Below are 12917 nucleotides of genomic sequence, written 5' to 3' on the forward strand. Positions count from 1 at the left end.
GCCTCCTTTGGGATGTCCACTTCCCTGTAACGTTGATCAATTATCTCTTCACTCTCCAGTACCAGCCAAAGGTAATCAAGTTGCTGCTCCAGATCCCTAACACGGTCTTCAAGGAGCTGCAGCCGGATGCACTTCACGCAGATGTAGTTCCCCGGGAGACTCTGGGTCTCCCAGTTCTCTAACACCTTGCACCAAGAACACACCACAGCATTTAATTGGTACAATAAGAGAGAATAAAAACAAAAAGGAAGCTTAACAGACGCTTTACACAGAGCCAACGCCTCGTCTGAGCCGAAGCCTCTTTTGAGCCGAAGCCTGATGTTTCTGCTCTTGCCGCTGACCACTCCTACCAGTGGCCATTCCACTTATCACTTCTGTACTTCTATGTGGTTTGTAGAGCTCTGTTGTCGCCGCTGATAGACCCCGTACATGTGAGAACTATGTGTTGGTCAGAGTAAACAATGTACTGAGTGCATTGGAGCATGGAATATATCAGAATCCTGGAGCACTGCACACAGGCAAATGAACTTCCCTGAGATAAACTGTGAGTGAGCAGGACATCGCTGTTAAGTGACTCTGTCCAATTATTGAAAAATTAATATCCTGCTTTCTTTCTTTCATGCTCTCACACAGGTGAAGAATGTGGATGTTGTAAAAGGCGAAGAAACTCTTGCTCAGCCACAAGAAGAGAAGCAGGAAGATTCTGTGGACATTACAGGAGGAAATCCTGAGACCCCTCAAGGTACGTTGGAAGCTGCGGGCCCAAAGCATCAGCATGGCTGGTGGCTTCAGCACCTGCTGCAAGAAATATGACTGACCACGTGGGAATATTCAGAAACTCTTCTGATGTGCTTAATTCCTTCTCTCCTTTAGATCACTCACTGCAAGTTTCAACAGGACAAGAGGTAAGAAAAGAGCCAATATTAGACATGAACAAGTCCTCTTCTACCTTTTCTTTAATAAACCACTCGCAGTTCCTGCTACAATTGATCATTTCTCCCATTGTTCCCAAGTGACTGCAATCCATCCAGGCTGGATCTATTAAAAAAAATTGCACACTTTTACTCTTGACATTGGCCATGCTCTCTTTCACGTTTAACAACTATGTGAAATGTTTTATTGTTTCTCACTAACTCCACAACTATTTTACCATTTGAGTATTTCTTCATTTTTGGAGAGCATATGATCTGTATCTTACAAAGTTTTCTGAGAAATGCGCCTCATCAGCTCCTTCCAATTTACTTTGGCCAACTCCTCGATACCACTGTAATTTCACGCACTGCATGGAAATACTGCTACATCAGATTTTACTTTCTCCCTATCAAATTTCAAGTTGAACTCAATTATATTGTGACCACTGGTTCCGATGGGTTCTTTCACCTTAAGCTCTCTAGTCGCCTCTGGTTTATTACATAACATAGAATCCAGTATAGCTGATCCCCTAGTTGGGTTAATGACAAATTGATCTAAAAAGCAATTTCATAGGCTTTCAACAGATTCGCTCTCTTGAGGTCCATTGCCAACCTGATTTTTCCCAATCGACCTGCATGTTAAAATCTCCCATGACTACCATAACATTGCCCATTTGACTCACCTTTTTCTATTTCCTGTTGTAACCTATGGTCCACCTCCCAGACTCTGTAGGGAGGCCTGTACAGAACTACTATTAAGGTTTTTGACCTTTTGATGTTTCTTAACTCTACCCACAAGGTTTCTACATCTTCCGATCCTATGTCACATCTGTCTATTGATTTTATGCCATTCTTTACCAGTAGAACCACACCACCCACTCTGCCTACCTTCCTATCCCTCTGATGTAACATGTAACTTAGGACATTCAGCTCCCAACTACAACCATCCTTCAGCCACGATTCAGTGATGGCTAAAACATCATACGTGGTAATCTGTAATAGTACAACAAGGTCATCCACTTTGTACTATGTGCATGAGATACAACACCTTGAGTACCGTGTTTGCTATCCTTTCTGATTCTGCATCCCTAAAGTTTTGATACTCAGCCAGTTGGCTGCAACAAATCCCATCTCCTGCCTGCCCTTCCTGACAATCGGACTGCATGCTTATCTTTACTTTTTTACCATCCGTCCCTTTCCCCCTGCAACTAACAGCTCTAACAACCTGCCCACAAGAATATTGGTCCCTTTTGGGTTCAGGTCAGTTTTGAACTGGTCATACCTCCTCCGGAAGAGTTCCCAATGATCCAAGAACCAGAAGTCCTGCCCCATGCACCAGCTTCTCAGCCACACATTTATCTTCCAAATTGTCCTGTTCTGCCCTCACTGGCCTGTGGCAAAGGCAGCAATCCAGAATTTACTACCCAGGAGGTCCTGCTTCTCAGCTTTCTAACTAGCTCTATAAATTCTCTTTTCAGGACCTCTTTGCTTTTACTTTCTATGTCATTCGTACCAATATGTACCAAGACATTTGGCTCATCCCCAAAATACTGTGGACTTGATCTGAGACATAACTAACCCTGGCATCTGGGAGGCAACATACTATCTGGGTGTCCCATTCCCGCCTACATATTCTCCTGTCTGTCCTCTTCACCTCTGAGTCCTCTATCACTACCACTCTATTTTTCTCTTCTGCTGCACTGACCCATGAGCAGTGCCTGTAACCCGGTCGCTGTGGCATTCTCCCAGGAAGTCATCCCCCTAATACGTATCCAATGCGGTCTACATATATCTGAGGGTGATGGCTGCAGGTGTGCTCTGCTCAAACTGCCTATTTCCATTTTTCCTGACAGTCCCCAAGCTACTCGCCTCCTTTGGGATGTCCACTTCCCTGTAACGTTGATCAATTATCTCTTCACTCTCCAGTACCAGCCAAAGGTAATCTAGTTGCTGCTCCAGATCCCTAACACGGTCTTCAAGGAGCTGCAGCCGGATGCACTTCACGCAGATGTAGTTCCCCGGGAGACTCTGGGTCTCCCAGTTCTCTAACACCTTGCACCAAGAACACACCACAGCATTTAATTGGTACAATAAGAGAGAATAAAAACAAAAAGGAAGCTTAACAGACGCTTTACACAGAGCCAACGCCTCGTCTGAGCCGAAGCCTCTTTTGAGCTGAAGCCTGATGTTTCTGCTCTTGCCGCTGACCACTCCTACCAGTGGCCATTCCACTTATCACTTCTGTACTTCTATGTGGTTTGTAGAGCTCTGTTGTCGCCGCTGATAGACCCCGTACATGTGAGAACTATGTGTTGGTCAGAGTAAACAACGTACTGAGTGCATTGGAACATGGAATATATCAGAATCCTGGAGCACTGCACACAGGCAAATGAACTTCCCTGAGATAAACTGTGAGTGAGCAGGACATCCCTGTTAAGTGACTCTGTCCAATTATTGAAAAATTAATATCCTGCTTTCTTTCTTTCATGCTCTCACACAGGTGAAGAATGTGGATGTTGTAAAAGGCGAAGAAACTCTTGCTCAGCCACAAGAAGAGAAGCAGGAAGATTCTGAGGACATTACAGGAGGAAATCCTGAGACCCCTCAAGGTACGTTGGAAGCTGCGGGCCCAAAGCATCAGCATGGCTGGTGGCTTCAGCACCTGCTGCAAGAAATATGACTGACCACGTGGGAATATTCAGAAACTCTTCTGATGTGCTTAATTCCTTCTCTCCTTTAGATCACTCACTGCAAGTTTCAACAGGACAAGAGGTAAGAAAACAGCCAATATTAGACATGAACAAGTCCTCTTCTACCTTTTCTTTAATAAACCACTCGCAGTTCCTGCTACAATTGATCATTTCTCCCATTGTTCCCAAGTGACTGCAATCCATCCAGGCTGGATCTATTAAAAAAAATTGCACACTTTTACTCTTGACATTGGCCATGCTCTCTTTCACGTTTAACAACTATGTGAAATGTTTTATTGTTTCTCACTAACTCCACAACTATTTTACCATTTGAGTATTTCTTCATTTTTGGAGAGCATATGATCTGTATCTTACAAAGTTTTCTGAGAAATGCGCCTCATCAGCTCCTTCCAATTTACTTTGGCCAACTCCTCGATACCACTGTAATTTCACGCACTGCATGGAAATACTGCTACATCAGATTTTACTTTCTCCCTATCAAATTTCAAGTTGAACTCAATTATATTGTGACCACTGGTTCCGATGGGTTCTTTCACCTTAAGCTCTCTAGTCGCCTCTGGTTTATTACATAACATAGAATCCAGTATAGCTGATCCCCTAGTTGGGTTAATGACAAATTGATCTAAAAAGCAATTTCATAGGCTTTCAACAGATTCGCTCTCTTGAGGTCCATTGCCAACCTGATTTTTCCCAATCGACCTGCATGTTAAAATCTCCCATGACTACCATAACATTGCCCATTTGACTCACCTTTTTCTATTTCCTGTTGTAACCTATGGTCCACCTCCCAGACTCTGTAGGGAGGCCTGTACAGAACTACTATTAAGGTTTTTGACCTTTTGATGCTTCTTAACTCTACCCACAAGGTTTCTACATCTTCCGATCCTATGTCACATCTGTCTATTGATTTTATGCCATTCTTTACCAGTAGAACCACACCACCCACTCTGCCTACCTTCCTATCCCTCTGATGTAACATGTAACTTAGGACATTCAGCTCCCAACTACAACCATCCTTCAGCCACGATTCAGTGATGGCTAAAACATCATACGTGGTAATCTGTAATAGTACAACAAGGTCATCCACTTTGTACTATGTGCATGAGATACAACACCTTGAGTACCGTGTTTGCTATCCTTTCTGATTCTGCATCCCTAAAGTTTTGATACTCAGCCAGTTGGCTGCAACAAATCCCATCTCCTGCCTGCCCTTCCTGACAATCGGACTGCATGCTTATCTTTACTTTTTTACCATCCGTCCCTTTCCCCCTGCAACTAACAGCTCTAACAACCTGCCCACAAGAATATTGGTCCCTTTTGGGTTCAGGTCAGTTTTGAACTGGTCATACCTCCTCCGGAAGAGTTCCCAATGATCCAAGAACCAGAAGTCCTGCCCCATGCACCAGCTTCTCAGCCACACATTTCTCTTCCAAATTGTCCTGTTCTGCCCTCACTGGCCTGTGGCAAAGGCAGCAATCCAGAATTTACTACCCAGGAGGTCCTGCTTCTCAGCTTTCTAACTAGCTCTATAAATTCTCTTTTCAGGACCTCTTTGCTTTTACTTTCTATGTCATTCGTACCAATATGTACCAAGACATTTGGCTCATCCCCAAAATACTGTGGACTTGATCTGAGACATAACTAACCCTGGCATCTGGGAGGCAACATACTATCTGGGTGTCCCATTCCCGCCTACATATTCTCCTGTCTGTCCTCTTCACCTCTGAGTCCTCTATCACTACCACTCTATTTTTCTCTTCTGCTGCACTGACCCATGAGCAGTGCCTGTAACCCGGTCGCTGTGGCATTCTCCCAGGAAGTCATCCCCCTAATACGTATCCAATGCGGTCTACATATATCTGAGGGTGATGGCTGCAGGTGTGCTCTGCTCAAACTGCCTATTTCCATTTTTCCTGACAGTCCCCAAGCTACTCGCCTCCTTTGGGATGTCCACTTCCCTGTAACGTTGATCAATTATCTCTTCACTCTCCAGTACCAGCCAAAGGTAATCTAGTTGCTGCTCCAGATCCCTAACACGGTCTTCAAGGAGCTGCAGCCGGATGCACTTCACGCAGATGTAGTTCCCCGGGAGACTCTGGGTCTCCCAGTTCTCTAACACCTTGCACCAAGAACACACCACAGCATTTAATTGGTACAATAAGAGAGAATAAAAACAAAAAGGAAGCTTAACAGACGCTTTACACAGAGCCAACGCCTCGTCTGAGCCGAAGCCTCTTTTGAGCTGAAGCCTGATGTTTCTGCTCTTGCCACTGACCACTCCTACCAGTGGCCATTCCACTTATCACTTCTGTACTTCTATGTGGTTTGTAGAGCTCTGTTGTCGCCGCTGATAGACCCCGTACATGTGAGAACTATGTGTTGGTCAGAGTAAACAACGTACTGAGTGCATTGGAACATGGAATATATCAGAATCCTGGAGCACTGCACACAGGCAAATGAACTTCCCTGAGATAAACTGTGAGTGAGCAGGACATCCCTGTTAAGTGACTCTGTCCAATTATTGAAAAATTAATATCCTGCTTTCTTTCTTTCATGCTCTCACACAGGTGAAGAATGTGGATGTTGTAAAAGGCGAAGAAACTCTTGCTCAGCCACAAGAAGAGAAGCAGGAAGATTCTGAGGACATTACAGGAGGAAATCCTGAGACCCCTCAAGGTACGTTGGAAGCTGCGGGCCCAAAGCATCAGCATGGCTGGTGGCTTCAGCACCTGCTGCAAGAAATATGACTGACCACGTGGGAATATTCAGAAACTCTTCTGATGTGCTTAATTCCTTCTCTCCTTTAGATCACTCACTGCAAGTTTCAACAGGACAAGAGGTAAGAAAACAGCCAATATTAGACATGAACAAGTCCTCTTCTACCTTTTCTTTAATAAACCACTCGCAGTTCCTGCTACAATTGATCATTTCTCCCATTGTTCCCAAGTGACTGCAATCCATCCAGGCTGGATCTATTAAAAAAAATTGCACACTTTTACTCTTGACATTGGCCATGCTCTCTTTCACGTTTAACAACTGTGTGAAATGTTTTATTGTTTCTCACTAACTCCACAACTATTTTACCATTTGAGTATTTCTTCATTTTTGGAGAGCATATGATCTGTATCTTACAAAGTTTTCCGAGAAATGCGCCTCATCAGCTCCTTCCAATTTACTTTGGCCAACTCCTCGATACCACTGTAATTTCACGCACTGCATGGAAATACTGCTACATCAGATTTTACTTTCTCCCTATCAAATTTCAAGTTGAACTCAATTATATTGTGACCACTGGTTCCGATGGGTTCTTTCACCTTAAGCTCTCTAGTCGCCTCTGGTTTATTACATAACATAGAATCCAGTATAGCTGATCCCCTAGTTGGGTTAATGACAAATTGATCTAAAAAGCAAATTCATAGGCTTTCAACAGATTCGCTCTCTTGAGGTCCATTGCCAACCTGATTTTTCCCAATCGACCTGCATGTTAAAATCTCCCATGACTACCATAACATTGCCCATTTGACTCACCTTTTTCTATTTCCTGTTGTAACCTATGGTCCACCTCCCAGACTCTGTAGGGAGGCCTGTACAGAACTACTATTAAGGTTTTTGACCTTTTGATGTTTCTTAACTCTACCCACAAGGTTTCTACATCTTCCGATCCTATGTCACATCTGTCTATTGATTTTATGCCATTCTTTACCAGTAGAGCCACACCACCCCCTCTGCCTACCTTCCTATCCCTCTGATGTAACATGTAACTTAGGACATTCAGCTCCCAACTACAACCATCCTTCAGCCACGATTCAGTGATGGCTACAACATCATATCTGGTAATCTGTAATAGTAGAACAAGGTCATCCACTTTGTTCTATGTGCATGAGATACAACACCTTGAGCACCGTGTTTGCTATCCTTTCTGATTCTGCATCCCTAAAGTTTTGATACTCAGCCAGTTGGCTGCAACAAATCCCATCTCCTGCCTGCCCTTCCTGACAATCGGACTGCATGCTTATCTTTACTTTTATACCACCCGTCCCTTTCCCCCTGCAAACAGCGCTAACAGCTCTAACAAACCTGCCCACAAGAATATTGGTCCCTTTTGGGTTCACGTCAGTTTTGAACTGGTCATACCTCCTCCGGAAGAGATCCCAATGATCCAAGAACCAGAAGTCCTGCCCCATGCACCAGCTTCTCAGCCACACATTTCTCTTCCAAATTGTCCTGTTCTGCCCTCACTGGCCTGTGGCAAAGGCAGCAATCCAGAATTTACTACCCAGGAGGTCCTGCTTCTCAGCTTTCTAACTAGCTCTATAAATTCTCTTTTCAGGACCTCTTTGCTTTTACTTTCTATGTCATTCGTACCAATATGTACCAAGACATTTGGCTCATCCCCAAAATACTGTGGACTTGATCTGAGACATAACTAACCCTGGCATCTGGGAGGCAACATACTATCTGGGTGTCCCATTCCCGGCTACATATTCTCCTGTCTGTCCTCTTCACCTCTGAGTCCTCTATCACTACCACTCTATTTTTCTCTTCTGCTGCACTGACCCATGAGCAGTGCCTGTAACCCGGTCGCTGTGGCATTCTCCCAGGAAGTCATCCCCCTAATACATATCCAATGCGGTCTACATATATCTGAGGGTGATGGCTGCAGGTGTGCTCTGCTCAAACTGCCTATTTCCATTTTTCCTGACAGTCCCCAAGCTACTCGCCTCCTTTGGGATGTCCACTTCCCTGTAACGTTGATCAATTATCTCTTCACTCTCCAGTACCAGCCAAAGGTAATCTAGTTGCTGCTCCAGATCCCTAACACGGTCTTCAAGGAGCTGCAGCCGGATGCACTTCATGCAGATGTAGTTCCCCGGCAGACTCTGGGTCTCCCAGTTCTCTAACACCTTGCACCAAGAACACACCACAGCATTTAATTGGTACAATAAGAGAGAATAAGAACAAAAAGGAAGCTTAACAGACGCTTTACACAGAGCCAACGCCTCGTCTGAGCCGAAGCCTCTTTTGAGCCGAAGCCTGATGTTTCTGCTCTTGCCGCTGACCACTCCTACCAGTGGCCATTCCACTTATCACTTCTGTACTTCTATGTGGTTTGTAGAGCTCTGTTGTCGCCGCTGATAGACCCCGTACATGTGAGAACTATGTGTTGGTCAGAGTAAACAATGTACTGAGTGCATTGGAACATGGAATATATCAGAATCCTGGAGCACTGCACACAGGCAAATGAACTTCCCTGAGATAAACTGTGAGTGAGCAGGACATCGCTGTTAAGTGACTCTGTCCAATTATTGAAAAATTAATATCCTGCTTTCTTTCTTTCATGCTCTCACACAGGTGAAGAATGTGGATGTTGTAAAAGGCGAAGAAACTCTTGCTCAGCCACAAGAAGAGAAGCAGGAAGATTCTGTGGACATTACAGGAGGAAATCCTGAGACCCCTCAAGGTATGTTGGAATCTGCGGGCACAAAGCATCAGCATGGCTGGTGGCTTCAGCACCTGCTGCAAGAAACATGACTGACCACGTGGGAATATTCATAAACTCTTCTGATGTGCTTAATTCCTTCTCTCCTTTAGATCACTCACTGCAAGTTTCAATAAGACAAGAGGTAAGAAAAGAGCCAATATTAGACATGAACAAGTCCTCTTCTACCTTTTCTTTAATAAACCACTCGCAGTTCCTGCTACAATTGATCATTTCTCCCATTGTCCCCAAATCACTGCAATCCATCCAGGCTGGATCAATTAAAAAAAAATGCACACTTTTACTCTTGACATTGGCCATGCTCTCTTTCACGTTTAACAACAGTGTGAAATGTTTTATTGTTTCTCACTAACTCCACAACTATTTTACCATTTGAGTATTTCTTCATTTTTGGAGAGCATATGATCTGTATCTTACAAAGTTTTCCGAGAAATGCGCGTCATCAGCTCCTTCCAATTTACTTTGGCCAACTCCTCGCATACCACTGTAATTTCACGCACTGCATGGAAATACGCTACATCAGACTTTACTTTCTCCCTGTCAAATTTCAAGTTGAACTCAATTATATTGTGACCACTGGTCCGGATGGGTTCTTTCACCTTAAGCTCTCTAGTCGCCTCTGGTTCATTACATAACATAGAATCCAGTATAGCTGATCCCCTAGTTGGGTTAATGACAAATTGCTCTACAAAGCCATTTCATTGGCTTTCAACAGATTCGCTCTATTGAGGTCCATTGCCAACCTGATTTTTCCCAATCGACCTGAATGTTAAACTCTCCCATGACTACCATAACATTACCCTCTTGACTCACCTTTTTCTATTTCCTGTTGTAACCTATGGTCCACCTCCCAGACACTGTAGGGAGGCCTGTACAGAACTACTATTAAGGTTTTTGACCTTTTGATGTTTCTTAACTCTACCCACAAGGATACTACATCTTCCGATCCTATGTCACATCTGTCTATTGATTTTATGCCATTCTTTACCAGTAGAGCCACACCACCCCCTCTGCCTACCTTCCTATCCTTCTGATGTAAAATGTAACTCAGGACATTCAGCTCCCAACTACAACCATCCTTCAGCCACGATTCAGTGATGGCTACAACATCATATCTGGTCATCTGTAACAGTACAACAAGGTCATCCACTTTGTACTATGTGCATGAGAGACAACACCTTGAGTACCGTGTTTGCTATCCTTTCTGATTCTGCATCCTTAAAGTTTTGCTACTCAGCCTGTTGGCTGCAACAAATCCCATCTCCTGCCTGCCCTTCCTGACAATCGGACTACATGCTTATCTTTACTTTTTTACCATCTGTCCCTTTCCCCCTGCAAACAGCGCTAACAGCTCTAACAAACCTGCCCACAAGAATATTGGTCCCTTTTGGGTTCAGGTCAGTTTTGAACTGGTCATCCCTCCTCCGGAAGAGACCCCAATGATCCAAGAACCAGAAGTCCTGCCCCATGCACCAGCTTCTCAGCCACACATTTATCTTCCAAATTGTCCTGTTCTACCCTCACTGGCCTGTGGCAAAGGCAACAATCCAGAATTTACTACCCAGGAAGTCCTGCTTCTCAGCTTTCTAACTAGCTCTCTAAATTCTCTTTTCAGGACCTCTTTGCTTTTACTTTCTATGTCATTCGTAACAATATGTACCAAGACATTTGGCTCATCCCCAAAATGTTGTGGACTTGATCTGAGACATACCTAACCCTGGCATTTGGGAGGCAACATACTATCCGGGTGTCCCGTTCACGTCTACATATTCTCCTGTCTGTCCCCTTCACCTCTGAGTCCTCTATCACTACCACTCTCTTCTTTTCTTCTGCTGCACTGACCCATGAGCAGTGCCTGTAACCCGGTCGCTGTGGCATTCTCCCAGGAAGTCATCCCCCTAATACGTATCCAATGCGGTCTACATATATCTGAGGGTGATGGCTGCAGGTGTGTTCTGCTCAAACTGCCTATTTCCATTTTTCCTGACAGTCCCCAAGCTACTCGCCTCCTTCGGGATGTCCACTTCCCTGTAACGTTGATCAATTATTTCTTCACTCTCCAGTACAAGCCAAAGGTAATCCAGTTGCTGCTCTAGATCCCTAACACGGTCTTCAAGGAGCTGCAGCCGGATGCACTTCACGCAGATGTAGTTCCCCGGGAGACTCTGGGTCTCCCAGTTCTCTAACATCTGGCACCAAGAACACACCACAGCATTTAATTGGTACAATAAGAGAGAATAAAAACAGAAAGGAAACTGAACAGACGCTTCACACAGAGCCAACGCCTCTTCAGCCGAAGCCGCTTTTGAGCCAAAGCCAGATGTTTCTACTCTTGCCGCTGGCCTACTCCTACCAGTGGCCATTCTGCTTATCCCTTCTGTACTTCTCTATAGTTCGTAGAGCTCTGTTGATGCAGCTGTTAGGCCCCGTACATGTGAGAACCTTGTGTTGGTCAGAGTGAACAATGTACTGAGTGCATTGGAACATGGAATATATCAGAATCCTGGAGCACTACACACAGGAAAATGAACTTCGCTGAGATAAACTGTGAGTGAGCAGGACATTCATGTTAAGGGACTCTGTCCAGTTATTGAAAAATTAATATCCTGCTTTCTTTCTTTCATGCTCTCACACAGGTGAAAAATGTGGATGTTGTAAAAGGCGAAGAAACACCTGCTCAGCCACAAGAAGGGAAGCAGGAAGATTCTGAGGACATTACAGGAGGAAATCCTGAGACCCCTCAAGGTAGGTTGGAAGCTGCGGGCACAAAGCATCAGCATGGCTGGTGGGCTCGAGCACCTGCTGCAAGAAACATGACTGACCACGAGGGAATATTCATAAACTCTTCTGATGTGCTTAATTCCTTCTCTCCTTCAGATCACTCACAGCAAGTTTCAACAGGACAAGAGGTAAGGAAACAGCAAATATTAGACATGAACAAGTCCTCTTCTATCTTTTCTTTAATAAACCGCTCACAGTTCCTGCTACAATTGATCATTTCTCCCATTATCCCCAAGTCACTGCAATCCATCCAGGCTGGATCAATTTAAAAAAATTGCACACTTTTACTCTTGACATTGGCCATGCTCTCTTTCACCTTTAACAACTGTGCGAAATGTTTTATTGTTTCTCAGGAACTCCACAACTATTTTACCATTTGGAGAACACATGACCTGTGCCTTCCACAATTTTCAAAGAAATGCGCGTCAGCAGCTCCTTCCAAGTTACTTTGGCCAACTCCTCTCATACCACTGTAATTTCACTCACTCCACGGAAATACTGCTACGTCAGACTTTACTTTCTCCCTATCAAATTTCAAGTTGAACTCAATTATATTGTGACCACTGGTTTGGATGGATTCTTTCACCTTAAGCTCTCTAGTCGCCTCTGGTTCATTACATAACACAGAATCCAGTATAACTGATCCCCTAGTAGGGTTAATGACAAATTGCTCTAAAAAGCCATTTCATAGGCATTCAACAGATTCGCTCTCTTGTGATCCATTACCAACCTGATTTTTCCCAATCGACCTGCATGTTAAAATCTCCCATCACTACCAGAACATTTTTTTACCTTTTAACGTTTCTTAACTCAACCCACAGGGATTCAACATCTTCCAATCCTATGTCACATCTGTCTACTGATTTTATGCCATTCTTTACCAGTAGAGCCACACCACCCCCTCTGCCTACCTTCCTATCCCTCTGATGTAACGTGTAACTTAGGACATTCAGCTCCCAACTACAACCATCCTTCAGCCACGATTCAGTGATGGCGACAACGTCATATCTGGTA

The 12917-nt window shown here is 44.2% G+C and overlaps 1 protein-coding gene across 12 annotated transcripts in view; it reads left to right on the top strand.

Moving 5' to 3' along the window:
- The window catches only part of LOC140196399 (uncharacterized), a 94138-nt gene that overhangs the window by 59645 nt on the left and 21576 nt on the right, over nucleotides 1-12917 (top strand). For all 12 annotated transcript variants that reach the window (XM_072255534.1, XM_072255533.1, XM_072255536.1 and 9 more), the window contains 10 exons: nucleotides 634-742; nucleotides 874-905; nucleotides 3412-3520; nucleotides 3652-3683; nucleotides 6190-6298; nucleotides 6430-6461; nucleotides 8975-9083; nucleotides 9215-9246; nucleotides 11759-11867; nucleotides 12000-12031. In XM_072255534.1, coding sequence (XP_072111635.1) covers nucleotides 634-742; nucleotides 874-905; nucleotides 3412-3520; nucleotides 3652-3683; nucleotides 6190-6298; nucleotides 6430-6461; nucleotides 8975-9083; nucleotides 9215-9246; nucleotides 11759-11867; nucleotides 12000-12031 — 705 coding nt within the window. The remainder of the gene's footprint in view (nucleotides 1-633; nucleotides 743-873; nucleotides 906-3411; nucleotides 3521-3651; nucleotides 3684-6189; nucleotides 6299-6429; nucleotides 6462-8974; nucleotides 9084-9214; nucleotides 9247-11758; nucleotides 11868-11999; nucleotides 12032-12917) is intronic.

Source organism: Mobula birostris, chromosome 4, assembly GCF_030028105.1.
Source record: "Mobula birostris isolate sMobBir1 chromosome 4, sMobBir1.hap1, whole genome shotgun sequence".
Classification (NCBI taxonomy): domain Eukaryota; kingdom Metazoa; phylum Chordata; class Chondrichthyes; order Myliobatiformes; family Myliobatidae; genus Mobula; species Mobula birostris.